At 35.3% G+C, this 21,739-nt stretch overlaps 1 protein-coding gene across 5 annotated transcripts in view; it reads right to left on the reverse strand.

Moving 5' to 3' along the window:
• Positions 1-2,355: 2,355 nt before the first annotated feature.
• The window catches only part of LOC127842879 (exocyst complex component 4-like), a 94,325-nt gene continuing 74,941 nt past the window's right edge, over positions 2,356-21,739 (reverse strand). For 4 of the 5 annotated variants that reach the window (XM_052372633.1, XM_052372635.1, XM_052372636.1 and 1 more), the window contains 5 exons: positions 20,887-21,001; positions 19,005-19,123; positions 17,157-17,252; positions 7,756-7,867; positions 3,743-6,177 (listed from right to left, as the gene is read on the reverse strand). In XM_052372633.1, coding sequence (XP_052228593.1) covers positions 6,007-6,177; positions 7,756-7,867; positions 17,157-17,252; positions 19,005-19,123; positions 20,887-21,001 — 613 coding nt within the window. In that variant the 3' untranslated portion in view covers positions 3,743-6,006. The other variant, XR_008031959.1, reaches the window with a different exon arrangement.

Raw genomic sequence — 21,739 nt, forward strand, 5'->3', positions numbered from 1 at the left:
GCATTCACCTGTCTGTAAGACTTTTTCTTCAGTCTGGGCATCATGTAAATCTAACAAATCACAGTTCTGAAAATATAGACAGTCACTATCTGTTCAACAAATTAAACTAAATGCTACTTCATTTTTAGAAAATAAATGCTAACCATCCATGGGACAAGTTTTATCAGATCTTCACCTGGTACAAATTGGGTTAAAGTTTGCAGTTAATTATTTTGTCATGTAATGATCCTGCATCTTTGTACATTCAAACGGAAGACGTCTCCAATGTTTGCCCTTAAATTGTAAGAGGACCATGAACAGACACACAACGATGGACTTTTCTTGGCATTACAAATTAGGAAATACTTGAAACAATTATTGTATTGTAAACTGACTGCACACAAGTGTCGTTACTTACTGATGCAGTACGTAAATTCGGACAGTACTTAAAGTCGGACACAAGTAAATAAATGATTTAATACTCACTTGATTTCTTTGAAACTCTATATTTGTTGTTAAAAAGGGCAATTTCATTGAGTAACACAATAAGAGTTAAAAGTATTGATCATGTAAACGCTTATATTGTTTCCGACTTTACGTATTGTCCGAATTTAAGTACGCATGCATGTGAACATACATGTAATATCTACATGTAGTATACGATTTTCTTTTGACCATTTACATTTAAAACGCGTAAATGACCCTCGCAGACAGGTGTCTACGGTGGGTGGATGCGCAGCATCGCGGTGATCACGGGTGTTCCCGATAACGATAGCATGCAATCGCGGCGATTTTGGGTGGTCACCAAACACCGCGGTCAGTAGCGTGTCCGTCCCCCGCGAAATGTCACCCATCGAGAAAAGTGAACAACGCCGACAGGCGTTTTTGTTTAATTATAGTGCCTGCACTGTATCGGTCAAATTGGGAAATTTAGCATCGTTTTCATCAATATTAGGAAATTAATTATTTGTGCTCAAATCTGTATGAAGCATTACAATAAACATTTTTGGTCTATTTTATATTTATCATAGAATAATAATAATGGACGGAATTAAATACTTGCATTTGCCACCCTGTCAAAAATGACATTCATGTACACTTCAACACCGTCATTTCGAACACCGATAATCTGAAGTCATCGTTATTTCAAAGTATTTTCGGGTCCCGATTTTGGTTCTTCTTTGTTTAATGTAAAATTTCATTGTTAATTGGAACTTCGTTAAACCGAACAAATCGTTAATTCGAAGTGATTCTGTCGGTCCCAACACTATAACTCGCACCTAATTATCAATCTTTAATCCGAAGTCAAAACTGCAAAACAGTGAGCGTAATTTCACACCTTTGTCGTCTGCGAGTGGCGTGTCAAAAGCCGATAATTACACCTTTGGCGTCTGCGCGTAGCGTGTTAATTTTATAATGTTCTCAATAGCCGATAATTACTATTTATGTAGTTTTGCAATTTTGCATTCCGTTTGTTAAAAATAGAAACCTATTGCTATCTGACTAGTTTACGTTTTTAAGTAAAACAATTATTCAAAACTGCAAAACACTGAGCGTAGTTTCACTCTTTGTCGTCTGCGAGTGGCGTGTCAAAAGTCGATAATTACAACTTTGGCGTCTGCGCGTAGCGTGTTAATTTTATAATGTTCTCAATAGCCGATAACTACTATTTATGTAGTTTTGCAATTTTGCATTCCGTTTGTTAAAAATAGAAACCTATTGCTATCTGACTAGTTTACGTTTTTAAGTAAAACAATTATTAATAGTAGCTTGTAACGGACTCATGCAAATTACACGTTTTATTTTTTGCAGAATCAAAGAAGTTGTCTGTCAAATGTTTATTTCGAATTGTCTTTAATCCGAAGTTTTTTTAAACGGTCCCGGCCACTTCGAAATAACCGTGTTAAAGTGTATTTCAATTGATACTTAGTTGTTTTTTTAAATCAAAAGTAAACGCTGCTATGTAGCAATGATTAACACCTTTTATATCAGAAATGTATCTAATTAGCAACCCCACTCAAAATTTAAAACTGAAGTATTATGGCCTTTACTTCATTTAATTCTTTGAACTTGAACAAGCATAAATCTGTTTACATTTTTAAAATATCTTTATAAATAAGAAGTGATGAAGATTTTTAATTCAGTAAACTCACGAATTTTGTGGAATTTTCGCTCTATATACTTTATATGCAATCACATCGCGATCGCGGACCCCAAAATCGGATGCATTAAACTTCTTTTATTCATAACTTTTTCATTTTTTAAGATAATTGTATAAAATTTGACACACCAATAGGATTTTTCCCGTAGAATCTATTTCTGATGCTAATTTTCATGTATTGATGATATTTCTATGTGAAAATAATACTTAAGAGCTTGATTGTGGACATTTATTTTGCACTTTTTTATTTTTCCAGTCACAAAATGTTTCAATATCAACAATATCAACAACACTAATTAACAAATATAAAGTTACCACAGTACATTGTTTATAAACTACTGTAACAATTGCAAGCTTAATAACTATTAAGTGAAGTTTTTAACTATATTATTTTTATTTTAACAGTTGTAAGATATACTATTAGTACTACTAGGAATATATATAATATAGGTTTATTTTGGACAGCACAGTTCGCTCGTTTGACAAACTAATGTCTGGCACGAGGCTTAACAGGATTTTGATATACTGATTTTCTATATACGTTTTCAACTCGGTAAAAAAAAATTACGTGCATTAAACTTTCTTCTAGTTATATATTGCGTAAAAATTGAATAAGTGTGTCATAAATTAAGTGTTAACTTAACTTGAATTCGAAATAATGGTTTATTCCGTGCAATAACAGATAAAATAAATTTTGTAAAATTCAATTCTTTGACAACTTTCTTTCGCGAGTGGAGCGAATCTTAATTAAGTTATTTAATGCGGAAATTACTGACAATTGTACGTTTTAACAATAAACTTTTTAATTTAAAATAAAATGAGTACATACCGGATGAATGATACAGAAAATACCTTTATTTGTGTTAGTTTATGCGGAAAACGAGGCCTTTTATCGCGTCATGAACATGGAAAATTTGACACGACCGCCATCTTGGAAATTCTTTACGCGAGTATGTTGGGGGTTACCCATTTCAAATAAAGATGCGAGGTATTAATTCTTTGTTCCGAAAAATGATTTTGGTATCAAAATAAAGATGAAAGATTGAATGTTAAGTTAATGTAAAAACACGTTAAACAAAAGCGTATTTTAAACGTTAAATTTTACGAAACTATATTTCAGCGTAGGGATATCCCATTTATGTCATTCAAAAACAAGATTGAAGTTTAACCAATCAAATTTCTTGCTGTGGAAAAATCATTAATATTCAAATACAATTAAAATGCAGTAAACAAAAGAAATGGGACACTGACGTTGTACTTGAATCCAATAAAGCAGCGAACATAAATTAATGATTATTAAAATTTATATCATATTAAAGAGAATTGATTTTTCTTTCAATCTGCATTTGTATTAATTTGATTTTAAATAAGATGATTTATTAAAATAACTTGTAATGGAACCACTATGCAGATTAGCTGATTTTCTTAGATCTTCCACTGATAAGATAAGATCTGCTGGGGTTGCTAGAGTTACACATGTATGCCAAATATCAAGTTGCTATCTTCAATAATGCAAAAGTTATTGCAAAACTTTAACCAAGGTTAAAGTTTTGGGACACACAATGAATGACAGACAGATCAGATTAAAACTATAACCTCTATTGTCTACACGAGATTTTTCTATTATTTGACCTAGTGACTTAGTTTTTTACCCTTGATAACCCAAATACAATCCCAACCCAGATTTCATCAAGATAAACATTGTGACCAAATTTCATAAAGATTGGATGAAAACTGTGACCTCTATTGTCTACACAAGGTTTTTTCTATTATTTGACCTAGTGACCTAGTTTTTGACCCCAGATAACCCAAATACAATCCTAACCCAGATTTCATCAAGATAAACATTGTGACCAAAAATTTCATAAAGATTGGATGAAAAATGTGACCTCTATTGTCTACACAAGGTTTTTCTATTATTTGACCTAGTGACCTAGTTTTTGACCCCAGATGACCCAAAAACAATCCCAACCCAGATTTCATCAAGATAAACATTCTGACCAAATTTCATAAAGATTGGATGAAAACTGTGACCTCTATTGTCTTCACAAGGTTTTTATATTATTTGACCTAGTGACCTAGTTTTTGACCCCAGATGACCCAAATACAATACCAACCCAGATTTCATCAATATAAACATTCTGACCAAATTTCATAAAGATTGGATGAAAACTGTGACCTCTACTGTCTACACAAACAAATTGTTGACGGACACACGCATGCACACACGCACAACGGACGCCGGACATCACACAGTCACATAAGCTCATATGTTACTTTGTGACAGGTGAGCTAAAAACATGTTTATATAATTAAGCCTCGCACTGAAAAAACGTAACTAAATGCATGCGCGTAAAGTGTTGTCCCTGATTAGCTTGTGTAATTCACTGAGGCTAATCAGGTATGATTCTTTCTGCCTCAATTGGATTTTGGCTCAGAAGAGTGATCCTTAAAATGAAAAATACAATCAAAGCCAAAAGTCTTGTCCCTGATTAGCTTAAGGACATTGCACAGAACATGCTTATCTGGGACGACACTTCATGCAAATGCTATAAGTCAAGTTTTCCCACAATGCAGTCCAATTGTAGGAGTCTCCATCAAATTTAAAGAGAATCACTAAAGTTATGCTAAACATCTCATTAATTATACGAGATGGTAAGACAATTTCAGTTCACATAGACCTCAAATAATGTTTACAATCAGATATACCACAAGCAACTATGACCATTTTTGTAACAGCAAATTTAAAATTTAATAAAAGGTTTCTAATAAAATTGACCATGTTTTATACATTTAATAGGATACTAACGAGACAAAACGCAATACTTTTATAACAGTGCATAATTTGACAAGTTGATAACCGTTTAAACCTTTATATGAGCATAGCATACATGTTGTGTGTTTTGTGATGTTGTAAACTAGCATCACACATGCATACCACTGCAGTATCTCTGATAAAAATCAACATCAACACAAAACCATCAATGTATAAATAATAAAATAATAATACACATATAGCAAATATCATATAAATACTCATGAGTACATAAAATTAATTTCTATACAATAACAAACAGACAAGAATAGCACTAACATGTATAACTAAAATGTTTGTAACCTCTTTAGTAAAGTTTAATAAGACTTAATTAAGGTTCCCGGTCATAGTGAAATTCCTTAAAGAAAATCATTATGGACTTTGCTGAATCAACTAGATATTCTTAAGAAAAATTGCTCATGAAACTTTGATCAAGGTCAGATTCACATTGATATTCCATAAAAAATTGCTTGTGGAACTAAGTTCAAGGTCAAGGTCACATTGATATTTCTTTTGCTAAATTAATTGTGGAACTAGAATCAAGGTCATTCTCACATAAATAATTGCCTAAAAAATTATGTGACATAAATGACAAGTCATCTTTAAGTAAGTTTACTCTGATTTTGATGTAGCGAGAAGCTGTATTATGGTGTCATTTGGCATGAAATCCAATCATATGGTTCCATAACATCCAAAGCAATTTCACAATCTTATGACATCAAATCACATAGTCCCATAACATCCTACTTAATCACATAGTCTCACACCATCCTGTAGCATCCAATTACATGTCCTATTGCATCCAATCTAATGACACAGTCTCGCACCATCCTGTAGCATCCAATTACATGTCCCATTGCATCCAATCTAATCACACAGTCTCGCACCATCCTGTTGCTTCCAATTACATGTCCCATTGCATCCAATCTAATGACACAGTCTCGCACCATCCTGTAGCATCCAATTACATGTCCCATTGCATCCAATCTAATCACACAGTCTCGCACCATCCTGTAGCATCCAATTACATGTCCCATTGCATCCAATCTAATCACACGGTCTCATTATGACCTTTCTCTGTGACCTCTCTGAGGCGCTTCAAGTGCGCGTCTACTACAGCCTGGTCCACGGTGAAGTGACTGCGGTGGTACAGCTGTAGCAGCTGACTGTACTCTGCCAACGTGAACTGGGAACCCTTCTCAGCTATAAGGGTCAGGATTTTCTGTAAAATAGTGAAGGGGGTAAAATATGTAAATATGTATTATTTGTACTTCCAGATTAGCATGTGCTGTCTTCACAGGCTAATCATGAATGACACTTTCTGTTTTAAACAAATGTTATGTTCTTAATTGAAATACAGTCAAGGCAGAAAGTGTCTTCCTTGATAAGCCTGCAAGGAGACTGCATGGACACCACTTTACGCACATGCCTGGTCCACAATCAAGTGACAGTATTACAGTTGCAGCAGCTGGCTGTACTATGCCAACATGAACTGAGACCCTTTTCAGCTATGAGGGTCAGCATTTTCTGAAAAAAAAATATTATTAAATAGCTTCATGTGCAATAGCTTTTATTGGATTCTTACAAAAAAAAATCATTTTCCCAATGCATGTGCCCCGCTCTATGAAAACAGGGTTAAATGCAAGTGCCTAAATTGTTGTCAAAGATCAGCAGGAACCACACTTTTCGCTTTTATGGAATTGTTTCCTTTAAAGAAAGTCTTCTTAAATGAAAATCCAGTATAGGTGGGAAACATCGTTCCTGATTAGCCTGTGTAGGTCGCACAGGTTAATCTGGGACGACACTTTATGCACATTAAGCCCCCTTTTCACAGAGTGTGGGTTTTATAAATGTTATCTGATTCTACAAGTTCAACAGTTTTTATCAGATCCTAAACAAACAAAATGACATTATTTTTGGTTATCTATTATTTTTACAATATATCCTAATAAACATTTTATGATTTACCACATCACTTCAGGTACTGCTTATATTTGGCACGTACATGCAATTCTTAAAAAAATTGCAATTTTAGAAAATTCTTGTTTTCGTCACTAAACTCATATGTTTTAGATTTCTTTTCACCTCAGGTGACATAACTGTAAAACAACATATTTTTTTATTACCTTAATGTTCATGTTTAATATCAAGGCTTAAGTTCATTTTTTACTTACTTCAGGCTTTAGGTCCATGGTTTATTTACCTCAGGGCTCATACTTACCTCAGGATTTAGGTTCATGTTATACTTACCTCAGGATTTAGGTTCATGTTATACTTACCTCAGGATTTAGGTTCATGTTTTACTTAAATCAGGGTTTAGTTTCATGTTTTACTAACCTTACGTTTTAGGTTCATGTTTTACTTACCTCAGGTTTAAGGTTCATATTTTACTAACATCAGGTTTTAGATTCATGTTTTACAAACCTTAGGCTTTAGGCTGATGTTATACTTACTGCAGGGTTTAGGCTCATGTTATACTTTCTGCAGGGTTTAGGCTCATGTTATATTTACCTCAGGGTTTAGGCTCATGTTATATTTACCTCAGGGTTTAGGTTCATGTTATATTTACCTCAGGGTTTAGGTTCATGTTATATTTACCTCAGGGTTTAGGTTCATGTTATATTTACCTCAGGGTTTAGGTTCATGTTATACTTACCTCAGGGTTTAGGTTAATGTTTTACTTAATTCATGGTCTAGTTTCATGTTTTACTAACCTTATGTTTTAAGTTCATGTTTTACTTACATCTGGTTTAGGTTATTGTTCTACTAACCTTAGAGTTTAGGTTCATGTTATACTTACTTCAGGGTTTAGGTACAGCAGTTCATAGTACTGTCTAGCGTGGTCCAAATCTGACTCTCGAGACATCGTGATGTTGGTCAGGTTCTGTTGTATGGCAAACAGGTTGCGGCACCTACAAAGGCAGGCACAAACAGGTTACAGCACCTACATATGCAAGCACCAACAGGTTACGGCACATACAGAGGCAAGCACAAACAGGTTAAAGCACCTACAGAGGAAAGCACAAACAGGTTATGGAACCTACAGACGCAAGCACAAACAGGTAACAGCACCTACAGACGCAAGCACAAACAGGTTACAGCACCTACAGACGCAAGCACAAACAGGTTAAGGCACCTACAGTCAGGCACAAACAGGTTAAGTCACCTACAGTCAGGCACAAACAGGTTAAGGCACCTACAGAGGCAAGCATAAACAGGTTACAGCATCGACAGTCAGGCACAAACAGGTTGTGGCACATACAGAGGCAAGCACAAACAGGTAACAGTATCTACAGACAGGCACAAACAGGTTAAGGCACCTACAGAGGCAAGCACAATCAGGTTACGGCATCTATAGAGGAATGCCCAAGCATGTTTAAGCCTACAGAGGCAAGCACAAACAGGTTACGACCCCAACAAACTTAAGTACAACAAGAGGCAGATTATTTAACCAGATTCATCTTTTCTGTCAATCCACGGAAAACTGATACTCATATCAACATACATTTGATTATGTTGTAAGAGACAATTTATGGTACAAGCTAATTAGACTAGGCATACGTGGTAATATACTCAATGTAATGAAATCAATGTATAACTCCATCAAATCAAAAGTTAAACATAGTAACACGTTAAGTGATAGCTTTGAATGCATGTTAGGGGTCAGGCAAGGTGAGTGTTTTTCTCCATTTTTATTTTCCATGTATCTTAACTACCTAGAACAGGAATTTCACATGAATGGGTTAAATGGAATAGATATTAACTTTTTTAAATGTTTCTACTGCTTTACGCGGATGATATAATTATTTTTGCTAACAATGCAGATGAACTCCAAAGGTGTCTAGATTTATTACATGAGTATTGTCACACATGGAAGCTAGTAATTAATACAGATAAGTCTAAAATAATGATATTTCGCAAAGGCGGTCGTAATTCAACCAATTATTTTCGTTATAACAACAAAACTATAGATATCATCAATCGTTTTAATTATCTCGGTGTTGTTTTTACGTCTGGCGGGTCATTTTGCGACGCCACAAACACACTATCTGGACAAGCTCTTAAAGCTATTTTTAAACTGAAAAAGTATTTATACAAATTTACGGAAATTCCATTAGGCAACAAACTTGAGCTCTCCGATAAACTTATAACGCCAATATTGAATAACGGTAGCGAGGTATGGGACTTTATTAAGGCTTTACCAATAGTAAGGGTTCATATGCAATTTTGCAAACAATTATTGGGTGTAAAAAAATGCACACAAAATGATTTTGTATATGGTGAGGTTGGACGTATTAATTATCAATCCAGAAGATATTTAAATTTTATTAAATACAGGGTAAAACTTTTAAGAACTCCAGACAACAAATTTATTAAGAAAATATATTTAAACTCTATTAAATGATAGCATCGTATACCCTTTAAAGAAAAATTGGTGTACATTATTTAAGAATTTGTTAAGTAATTTGGGATTTTATGACGCTTGGCTCTTCCAAGAGGTAATGTAAACATGTTCATATCCGCCTTAAGACAACGACTGAGCGACACATTTATCCCAAACTGGAATAATAGGCTAGAAACTCCAGCAGAGCTAACTTATACAAACACATTGCAATATTTCGTTTTCAACCGTACCTAAATTGTTGTCAAACACGTAAATTCCGAATAAGTTTTTCTAAATTACGGCTGGCATCACATAGGCTGTACATTGAGAGCGGCAGATGCGCACGGCCCAATCCTATTCCATTAGAACAAAGAAAATGTACTCTATGCAATAAACTTGAAGATGAGTTTCATTTTGTGCTTGAGTGCAGTTTATACTCAGAACTAAGAAAACACTACATTCCATCATATTTTCGACACAGACCAAATATGTATAAATTCGTAGAACTTATTACGTCAGAAAATGAATTGGTGATTAAAAAAATGTGCATATACATTTTTAACGCATTTCAAGTTCGTACAAACAACACATATGTAATGTCAAACTAATTTCATTTTAAGATTACAAATATTGTGTTTTATTTTATGAAAGTGTCAATTAAGCAACCAATATTCATGTCTATTTTCCCCAATGTTAAATATTTATAATTCTGTAAAATTCATATAACTTTTTGTTACGTTTTATGATTTTCATAATCTTTTATCGTTATGATCCCTTTGTGTGAAGTGCAATATCACACTCATGCGCATTGTATATCAAACTTGTACAATAGGCTGTCTATTTTGTTGTTTTTTTCTTTGACGTGCATAATTGTTTAATCTCAAGGCAGCTGGCCTTAGTCTTAGAAATAAATATTTAATGTCCTTTTTGATTATTATTTTAACTTTGTTATCATTTATTTAAACATTTTCAAGCCTTATGGCTATCTATTTTTCGATTTCAAATAGGTAGACAAGACAAGGCGCTAGCAAAAACGTTAAGTTTTCTTTTTCGAATAAGTAGTCGAGTCCATGCTATTATTTAATAGTGACTTTTTATACAGTCTTTAATAGAGGCTTTGTAACATATATATATATAAAATACAAAAAGATATATTATGCATGTTATGTAAATTTACATGATATACATTGCATCATTATAGTAGAAAATATTTGTCATTATTATTATTATTATTATTATAAGTATTGCCATAACTAGTAGTAGTAGTTATGTTTCAACTGTCATACATTAATATCCAAATCTGTAAACACTGTATGCATAACATTGTCCACTTGGGCTGTTATTGGCCTTCTGGATCTGATATGAAATAAACTACAAACTAACATATCAAATCCTATCCATCTTTTCTGTGAATTGTATAGAGCCTTATAAAAATTTCGGTGAATCATATCAAAACTTTTCTACATTTTCTGTGAATCATAAAAAATGGGATCAGACTGATATTTGATATTGACAAAATATGATTTGTTCAGTTTTAATATTGCATGTGAAAGTTTGGAAACAATGTCATACAGAAAGGCAACGGTGCCAAAACAAACAACAACTCAACTGGCTTGTTTAACAATTCAAAACAAAACAATGACTGTACAAAGGTCAAGATGTTTCACAGTTTAAACATGATGTCACTTTCAATTACGTGCATGCGTTCACAAGGACAATAGAATTAACAATTGTTCAGAGCAAAACATAAATGACAGTCATTTAACAATCACCATAAATTGAAAAATACTCTACATTTTGTCTTTCATTTTGATGTACTGTCAAAAAAGTACTTAAAAGGAATTGTTGCCATTCAAGAATGATGGTGTTGTTTTTAATTTTTACAATAAGCTTAGGAGCTATAATTTATTATAATTATTACAATTATAAATATTATTGCTAACAAATTATTTATATTAAAATTATAATTATTGTGGACTGCACAGGCTAATCGAGGACAACAATGTACACACATGCTTTAAGCCTGCTGGGACAACAATGTACATGCTTTAAGCCTGCTGGGACAACAATGTACACACATGCTTTAAGCCTGCTGGGACAACAATGTACACCCATGCTTTAAGCCTGCTGGGACAACAATGTACACACACATGCTTTAAGCCTGGTTTTCTCAGAGCGCTGCTCAAATACTTTTTCAATAATTATATAAGGCTGTATAGCGTTTTATACAACTATGATATTTACATCAATAATTATATAAGACTGTATAGCGTTTTACACAACTATGATATTTACATTATCATTATATTTGCCAGCGCAATTAAATACTCAAATATTTGAACACAGAAATGGTGAGTGTATTTTTCCAATTTTACAAGACATTGGCTTAACATTCAGTTAATTTAAATATTTTGGTACCTTTTTTATGTAGGTACCATTATATACGACCCACATTATGCAAAAATGTGTCTTATGCCATATACGCCATGCATAGCTCGAGACCAGCCTTGTAAGGAGCTACCCTGTCCACTAACGAGACCACATATTGCTTGCCTTAATAGTGGACAGAGTATCGCCTTACCAGACTGCATCCATGAGCATACTGGTTATATATCTACAGTGGCCAAGTTTGACATAAGACCCATTTTCGCATGGCACAGCTCTTAATTTAAATGAACATAATATTGGGTTAAGCTTTCCACTTTGATAGAACAATAGCTTATTAGCTAACTGTCAACACAAAGTCATTTTAACCTCACAAGATTGATAAATGTCCTTCCTCAACATGTCAGCAGGTACTTTGTAATAAACAAAGCCTTTTCCCAGAATTTCTTATTTAAAATAAATTATGACCATATTTGCATTTTTGACATAATTGTCATAAACATGTTAAAAATGAAATGATATTTTCTTCAAAATGTATTTTAAAAAGCCACATTGTGTTCACTAGCAAGGATGCTGTGGTAAACTAATTTAAGACTTGTACTTTATATTTAAGTTTATTTTTTTCTGTAAAATGCAAACAAACTTTTGTTTATGTGTGTTTTGTGTGTGTGACCATTTTCCCATAAATTAAATTGATGGCTCCATTTCTCAGCTATTAAACCGCATGTTCAACTAATGTTCAACCACTCAACCAATCACAGCAGCTTTGGTCTAGGATATCAGAAGCACTTTGATATTAATGAGTTCATGAACTTTAAACACTCGGAATGTACTAAGAGATAAGTTTTCAAACAAAAAGAAAATTACTGAAACATTTACCACAATCATGACTTGTTTTCATTGCTCATAAAGAATAGTAGTTGAGTATATTAAGTATATTACTTTATTCTGTGTTTTCCAGCTTAATTTAAAGAGAATGATTTGAAATAATATTCAAATATTCAGTTGTGTCAGGACATTATGGAACCATGTGCTCCCTCAATATTGTGGACGGAAATACTGTGAAACCATGTATGTTAGTCAGCACAAAATTTTGTCATTTAAAAAACAAGAGTGCCAAACTGTCACAAGATACGCCTGTTTGAAGGCTTGGACAACTTGATAACTTAACCATTTGAGTGGCAAACTGATATATTTTTTAAAATAATGCAACACATAACTTAACCATTTGAGTGGCAAAATGATATATTTTTATGTCATAACTAACCATTTGAGAGGCAAAGTGATATATTTTTGAAAATTAAGCAACAAGTACATAACTAACAAGATGTGTTTGTGAAACACAATGTCCCCCTATATGATGTTAGACCTTGAAGGATGACCTTGACCGTGTGAAGGATGACCTTGACCTTTCACCACTCAAAATGTGCAGCTCCATGAGATACACATGCATGACAAATATCAAGATGCTATCTTCAATATTGCAAAAGTATTCATAAAATAAGCGATTTGGGCCACATATATTTGACCTCTGACCTTGAAGGATGACCTTGACCTTGACCTTTCACCACTCAAAATGTGCAGCTCCATGAGATGCACATGCATGCCACATATCAAGTTGCTATCTTCAACATTGCAAAAGTATTTATAAAATAAGCGATTTGGGCCACATATATTTGACCTATGACCTTGAAGGATGACCTTGACCTTTCACCACTCAAAATGTGCAGCTCCATGAGATACACATGCATGCCAAATATCAAGTTGCTATCTTTAGTATTGCAAAAGTATTCATAAAATGAGCGATTTTGGCCACATATATTTGACCTCTGACCTTGAAGGATGACCTTGACCTTGACCTTTCACCACTCAAAATGTGCAGCTTCATGAGATACACATGCATGCCAAATATGAAGTTGCTATCTTCAATATAGCAAAAGTTATTGCAAAATGTTAAAGTTGGCGCAAACAGACAGACCAACAGACAGACCAACAGACAGGGCAAAAACAATATGTCCCCCAATACTATAGTGGGGGACTATAGTGGGGGACATAAAAATCGTGGAAAGCATGAAAGAAAACCAGCGAAAAAAGTGTAGGATGATAAAAAAATACCTGTAAATAAAATGCGCGGATTGTCAATTTTCTTAAAATCGTGGAAAGCACGAACGAAAACTGGCAAAATAAGTGTACCATATCACAACTGATGGACTAGGGTAAAAGACACAATCATGGTAATTGTTTTAAACGCACTAAGTGACACTGTGACCTATTTTTTGACCCAGCATAAACCATATTTGAACTTGACCTATATATCATCTGGACACCATGCTTAATGCTTGAAATGCACTAAGTGACCTCGTGACCTAGTTTTTGACCCAGCATGACCCATATTTGTTCTTGACCTAAATATCATCTAGACACAACTTCTGACCAAATTTTGTGAAGATCAGATGAAAACTACTTCAGTTAGAGAGCGAAAACCATGCGAAATGCTTGAAATGCCTCGTGACCTAGTTTTTGACCCGGCATGACCCATATTTGAACTTGACCTAGATATCATTGAGACCCAACTTCTGACCAAATTTGGTTAAGATCAGATGAAAACTACAATTAGAGAGCGGACACCATGCTTAATCTTTGAAATGCACTAAGGTACTCTGTGACCTAGTTTTTGACCCGGCATTACCCATATTTGAGCTTGACCTATATATCATTTAGACACAACTTCTGACCAAATCTGGTGAAGATCGGATGAAAACTACTTCAATTAGAGAGCGGACACCATGTTTAATCCTTGAAATGCAACAAGTGACCCTGTGACCTAGTTTTTGACCCTGCATGACCCATATTTCAACTTGACCTAGATATAATTTAGACACAACTTCTGACCAAATTTTGTGAAGATCGAATGAAAAGTACTCCAATGAGAGAGAGTACACAATGCTTAATCCTTGAAATGCACTAAGTGACTGTTACCTAGTTTTTGACCCCGCATGACCCATATTCGAACTTGACCTAGATATTGTCTAGATACAACTTCTGACCAAGTTTGGTGAAGATCGGATGAAAACTATTTGGATTAAAGAGCGGACACTGCTGTGGATGCTGCCACCCGCCGCCCCTCGCCAAGGGTGATGTTATAATACGTCCTGTTTTGAGAAAGGGCGTATACAAATGACTATTTCGTCAGCACTTAATTCCCCAATTTCTGATTTTGCAAAAATAAGGCGTCAGTCAAAATCCAATCTCCTTTTTGACAAATCGTGGTGGGTAAAAGGAAGGACACTTGGGAGTCCTGTTCAGTACAAGCCAATTAAATAGGCTTTTGTTATCAGGTGACAGTAATGGGCCTTTATTATTGTATGCCAATGACAAATTCATTGTTACAATTAGCAGATTAGCAGTGTAACAGGCCATTTTTTCCTCTGGCCAATTTTTCCCCTGGGGAAAAAGTTGCCTAGGCCAATTCTTCACCCCCCTAGTCAAATTCTCCCCCCCCCCCTGATTTTTTATTTATTATATCTTTTGGTCTACACATTCCGGCCAGTTTTTGCCCCCTGGTCAGTTTCCCCCCTCCCCCCCATACCTTGTAAAAGTAGTATTAACAATAGAATTTGATTGAGAGTTGCAAAAACTGCCTCCACACTCTAATCTTTTATTTTACTTTTCTTTTACATTTATTCTTCACTTTTCGGCCAGTATTCCCCCCCTGGCCAGTTTTTCCCCCCTACCATGTAAAAGTAGTTTTAACAACAGAATTTGATTGAGACTTTCTAAAACTGCCTCCACCCCCTTATCTTTTACATTTATTATTCACTTTTTTGACCATTTCCCCCCCCCCCCCACACACACACACCTTGTAAAAGTATTTTTAACAACATAATTTGATAGAGAATTGCTAAAACTACCTCTATCCCCTTATCTTTTATTTTACTTCTCTTTTACATTTAATAGTTAATGTTTGGCCATTTTTTTCCCCTGGCCATTTTTCCCCCCTACCTTGTAAAAGTAGTTTCTACAACAGAATTTGATCGATAGTTGCTAAAACTGCCTCCACCCCCTTATCTTTTATATTACTTATCTTTTACATTTATTCTTCACTTTTCCTCCAGTTTTTCCCCCCTACCATGTAAAAGTAGTTTTAACAACAGAACTTGATTGAGAGTTGCTAAAACTACCTCTATCCCCTTATATTTTATTTTACTTCTGTTTTACATTAATTCTTCATTTTTTGTCCATTTTACCGCCCTGGCCAGTTTTTCCCCCCTAGCATGTAAAAGTAGTTTTAACAACAGAACTTGAATGAGAGCTGCTAAAACTGCCTTCACCCCCTTATCTTTTATTTTACTTATCTTTTACATTTATTCTTCACTTTTCGGCCAGTTAGTGCGAGGGTGGAAAAAATGGCCTAGAGTCGTGTTGTAATTAATTCTTTAAGTACGGGGGAAAATTTGGCCAAGGGGGGGAAAGATTGGCCTAGGCCACTAGTTCACTACCCTGATAATGGATGAAAGTTTTGATTAAGTTAAATGTTGTTTGGTTAGCACATGGCATTTAGCTGTAATTTTTTTCTTCAAAAGCGTTCTCAAGCATTTTCTTTTATATGGCCTTGTTACATAGAACACACATGGCCCAGTTTAGACCTCATGAAACCATGGGTCAATAAATGTGGCTTCACAAGAATGTTCTTGAACAAGACCTAGTTACCTGGTGTTTGACCCCACATGCCGCAGATTTGAACTTTGCTGAGATATCATTTGAACATATCTTTTGCCCTTCTTTCAAGAAGAGTTGGAAATAAATGTGGCATCTATCATGTCCATAAGATAAATGTTGACTACCCACAACAAACAAAACTTCTCCATGTGTTTCATGGACATTTCCAAATGACAACCTTTTTAATGCTGAATTTGTGAATTAGTTATTGATTGAAAAATGGCAACCTTCATCTAAACAAGAGCACCGCATAACGGGTGCCAATGCTTGGCTGCGGATGCAGTCTTTAATAAATGAAAGATTGTAAGATTTTTTTTGATTTTTTTTAGAGGTCACAGTGACCTTGACATTTGACCTAGTGGCCCAAAAATGGGTGTGGTGTGTGCATGTACATATAAAAATTCAAAGATGTAGCTGGAAGCACTTTGATTTTAGAGCCAATGTTAAGGTTTTAGCACGGGGGACGGCGGAAGACACGACACAGACACGACGAGCTGGCTATGACAAAACCTTGGGTTTGCTCCAAAAACAGCCGAGCTAAAAATCAAGGACAAAAACCTAACATCCATGCAACACCATCCATGTTATATTTTTCAAGAATATTTTCTGTCATTGCACAAAATAACATACATGTACCTTTTGTATTGAATATGGAGACAATTGTTTACTCTAATATATGCCACTGCAGGTTTTAAATTCAAATTTGTACTCACATTTTCTTGATTCCATTTTCATTAATCTTCTTGATAAATTGCATACTGTTCATAAGAATGGATGCCACCAAATAGCCCAGACTCTCAAATATGTACCTGAAACATGACACAGTGGGTTGAGTGTGACACTGGTGTATCTGCTTAACATGCCTATGTGAGATACAGTAGTTTGGTGCTTTGTGATTCCCTACATATAACGCTTTGACAAAAATGAAGAGGATTGACAATAAATACTGGATCTTAACTTTTAATTTGAAGGCATGACCTTGAACTGGAAAGTAGCCAGGTGGTTTGTGCATGCAACAGACTGTTCATATAGCCCAGGAAAAACCTTTGCGCTAAGTCATTTAAAAATTCCTTCCATGCAAGAAAGTAACAATAATTTTTTATAAAAGATGACAAAAATTCTACAATTTTGAATGTTTGCTATCTTCAATGCATGAACAATGAAATGTCATCCTTTTTAAAACCCTTAAAAATAATTTATTTATTCAATATAGTGCATATAAAAACATTTTCGCACCTCACTTTAATTCAATACCAGTATTATTAGCCATCATCTCACATTCCGATCAACTCGCCATTTTCATTCAAACTGACGTAGGCTTGATCCTTGTTCATTCCCCACAACAACTAATCGGCATACTAGGGCTTTGGATGTGAAATTTTTCGCAACTTTGGATGGATTAAAATGGAATGTGAAAGTGATTGTGAAGAACTGTCTGTTGAACCATACATGTATGAGACGGAAAAAGACTATTGCTAAGCAATATATGTCCCCTACCGGCTCCACCATTGTCAGAATTTTTTTAAATTTTTTTTTATATATATTTGTTGCCATAGCAACCAGAATTGTTGACGTAGGAACAAAATGAAATGACGTGCATAATCTCCTTATTGCCATCTGTCCATATTTTAAGTTTCACAAAAAATATGAGGAACTTTTAAAGTTAGCGCAGGATCCAGAAAAGTGTGACAGACTGACAGACTGACGGACACACAGAGCGCAAACCATAAGTCCCCTCTGGTGAAACCGGTAGGGGACAATTAAGTGAATGTCAGTCAGATTTTTCTGAATCTTAGACTCGGACAGCAAGAAATCTTTTGCTGCTGCTCAAGATGACCATCATTAAGGGAATACGGAATGGCAAAAATATAATTTATATTGTTGAATGCACATGCTGGAAACAAAACACAATTTATTTTTGATTTAGTTGATTGTAACTCTACAGTACGATCGTGCTGAATATGACCACATTTTTCTGTTCATAATTATTGACACTGAACAGATACTTGCAAGAATTCTGAATGGATTTATTAAAACTTGTACAAAATGGCTGCCACCCAGACAACTTAACCATTTCCCACATAGATACGTTTTTTGATGGATTTGTAGTCCCTTAGAAAATTACATTTAATTAAATACCTTTCTTACTAAATTCAAGTTTTAAAGGCTTCATTTCCAACCATTAGTTACTGATGAGCAGTAAAAAGCATAAAACCAGAACAGACTGCGAGTTACTCACAGGCTGTTCTGGTTTTATGCTGTTTGCAAAAGCCATTTTCACTTTGCTTCTTATGGGGGAAAGGGTTCAACCTAAGTTGGCTACTTCTAAGCCATTTTAAATGTTGTTGAATCAACTGTATTAAGTTTCAGAGACATCTGCCACTCTGAAAGAATGGATCTATGACCACTATTACAATGCAAACAAAATAGTAGACGATGAAAATCACAAAATAGTAGACGATGAAATCGGAAAACAAAAGGAAAAGTGCCCATTTTGGTTATAAATTTTACAGTAAAAATGAGGCGCATTTCTAGGGTTATTACGATGATTCTCTACTCACTTGAACTTGCTGGGTTGCAGACTTGCTGCCAGGAGCTCCTCAATCCCAGACAGGTCCTTGTTCAGTTTGAGCACATTGGAATCTGGGTCAAGGTCATCTATGGGTCCCGCATAGTTGGACTGTGTGGGTATGTTATTGTTTGGTTAATACATGAAACTTGTCACATTGAAACTGATATGAATTTAAACCAAGGATAACAGAAATAGCAGAAAAAAACTCTTCCAAATCCAAACAAGAGGGCCTGAAAAGCTCAAAGTCGCTCATCTGAGATACAAAGGAACTGACATGTTCTGTGCAACCCAAGATATCATTCGAACAAATGTTTTGACCAAGATTCATGAAAAGTGAACTAAAAATGAAACTTTTAGAGTGCTAACAAGGTTTTACAAAAGCAATACTAGGAAAAATGCCCCGCCCCTGGCGGAAAAGTTTTCCAACCAACTGAAACCATTTTTTAAATCATCCAAGATATCATTTAGACAAACCTTCTGACCAAGTTTCATGAAGATCAGAAAATAAATATTGCCTCTAGATTGTTCATAAGGTTTTACTACGGCAATATAAAGCAATATAAAAAATTCCCTGCTCCCTGGCGGCCATGTTTTTTAAGCAACAGGAATCATGTTTCAAACTCTTCAAAGATATCATTTGAGCAAAAACTATTACCAAGTTTCATGATGATCCATAAGCCATGTGCTTTGCAGTCGCAGTTGGCTACTGGCATGATATAGTAAAAGCAGCGGACTCTTGCTTACCTATTTTGCCACTTGCATGAGAAAGTATAAGCAGTGGACTCTTGCTTACCTGTTTGGCCAATGGCATGAGGTAGTAGAGGCTGTGGACTCTTGCTTACCTGTTTGGCCACCGGCATGAGGTAGTAGAGGGAGTGGACACTTGCTTACCTGTTTGGCCACTGGCATGAGATAGTAGAAGCAGTGGACTCTTGCTTACCTGTTTGGCTACTGGCATGAGAAAGTAGAAGAAGTGGACACTTGCTTTCCTGTTTGGAGACTGGCATAAGATACTAGAAGCAGTGGACACATGCGTACTTGTTTGGCCGCTAGTATGAGATAGAAGAAGGAGTGGACTCTTGCTTACCACTTTGGACACTGGCATGAGATAGTAGAAGTAGCGAACTTTTGCTTACCTGTTTGGCCACTGGCATGAGGTAGTAGAAGCAGTGGACTCTTGCTTACCTGTTTGGCCACTGGCATGAGGTAGTAGAAGCAGTGGACTCTTGCTTACCTGTTTGGCCACTGGCATGAGGTAGTAGAGGCTATGGACTCATGCTTACCTGTTTGGCCACTGGCATGAGGTAGAAGAGGCTGTGGACTCTTGCTTATCTGTTTGGCACCTGGCATGAGGTAGTAGAAGCAGTGGACTCTTGCTTACCTGTTTGGCCACTGGCATGAGATAGTAGAAGCAGTGGACTCTTGCTTACCTGTTTGGCCACTGGCATGAGAAAGTAGAAGCAGTGGACTCTTGCTTACCTGTTTGGCCACTGGCATGAGATAGTAGAAGCAGTGGACTCTTGCTTACCTGTTTGGCCACTGGCATGAGAAAGTAGAAGCAGTGGACTCTTGCTTACCTGTTTGGCCACTGGCATGAGATAGTAGAAGCAGTGGACTCTTGCTTACCTGTTTGGCCACTGGCATGAGATAGTAGAAGCAGTGGACTCTTGCTTACCTGTTTGGCCACTGGCATGAGATAGTAGAAGCAGTGGACTCTTGCTTACCTGTTTGGCCACTGGCATGAGATAGTAGAAGCAGTGGACTCTTGCTTACCTGTTTGGCTACTGGCATGAGAAAGTAGAAGCAGTGGACTCTTGCTTACCTGTTTGGCCACTGGCATGAGATAGTAGAAGCAGTGGACTCTTGCTTACCTGTTTGGCCACTGGCATGAGATAGTAGAAGCAGTGCACTCTGACCTCCAGGTGCAGGAGGAGTAGACAGACCTCAGAGAGGTCTTGGAAGTCCTTCACAATACCATTCAGGGACCTGCAGAAGAGGAACATTTTGATGTTAATATAAGAGTTTCATAAACATTGATTAAACAAGTAAAAGACAATGTAACTTTCAGGGACTGGGAGGGGATGGTCATCCAATGAGCCCTGTTCTGAGAAAACTGGGCTTAATGCATGTGCCTTAAGTGGAATTCCAGATTAGCCTGTGCAAAGGCTTATTAGGGACAACACTGTCGGCTTTTATGGAATTTCCCTTTTTAAGATAACCTTCCTTCGGAGTATTCTTTGGATCTCTCGCAAAACACCAAGCACTGTTTCTACCCTGGACAAAGACTTTCAATAATTCTTAGGCTTTCAATGAAATCAAGCATACACACACACACACACACATATAATATATATATATATATATATTTATATATATATATATATATATATATATATATATATATATATATATATATATATATATATATATATATATATATATATATATATATATATATTTATTTATATATTTATATATATATTTATATATATATATATATATATAGGTTTAAACTTATGTGAGCATGTAACATAATGGCCTGGTATGACTATATTATAAATGTTATCCATAAATATTCATTATTATTATTAAATTATTAAATTATTATTATCATTATTATTAAAGTTAACTGTTTAATTAATTAAGAATGCATTACAAATATTCTGAATGCATTAGACAGTATCTTTTGGAATGTATATGCCTGTTTACCTTTAGCAAATCAAG

This window comes from Dreissena polymorpha, chromosome 8 (genome assembly GCF_020536995.1).
Source record: "Dreissena polymorpha isolate Duluth1 chromosome 8, UMN_Dpol_1.0, whole genome shotgun sequence".
NCBI classification, from domain to species: domain Eukaryota; kingdom Metazoa; phylum Mollusca; class Bivalvia; order Myida; family Dreissenidae; genus Dreissena; species Dreissena polymorpha.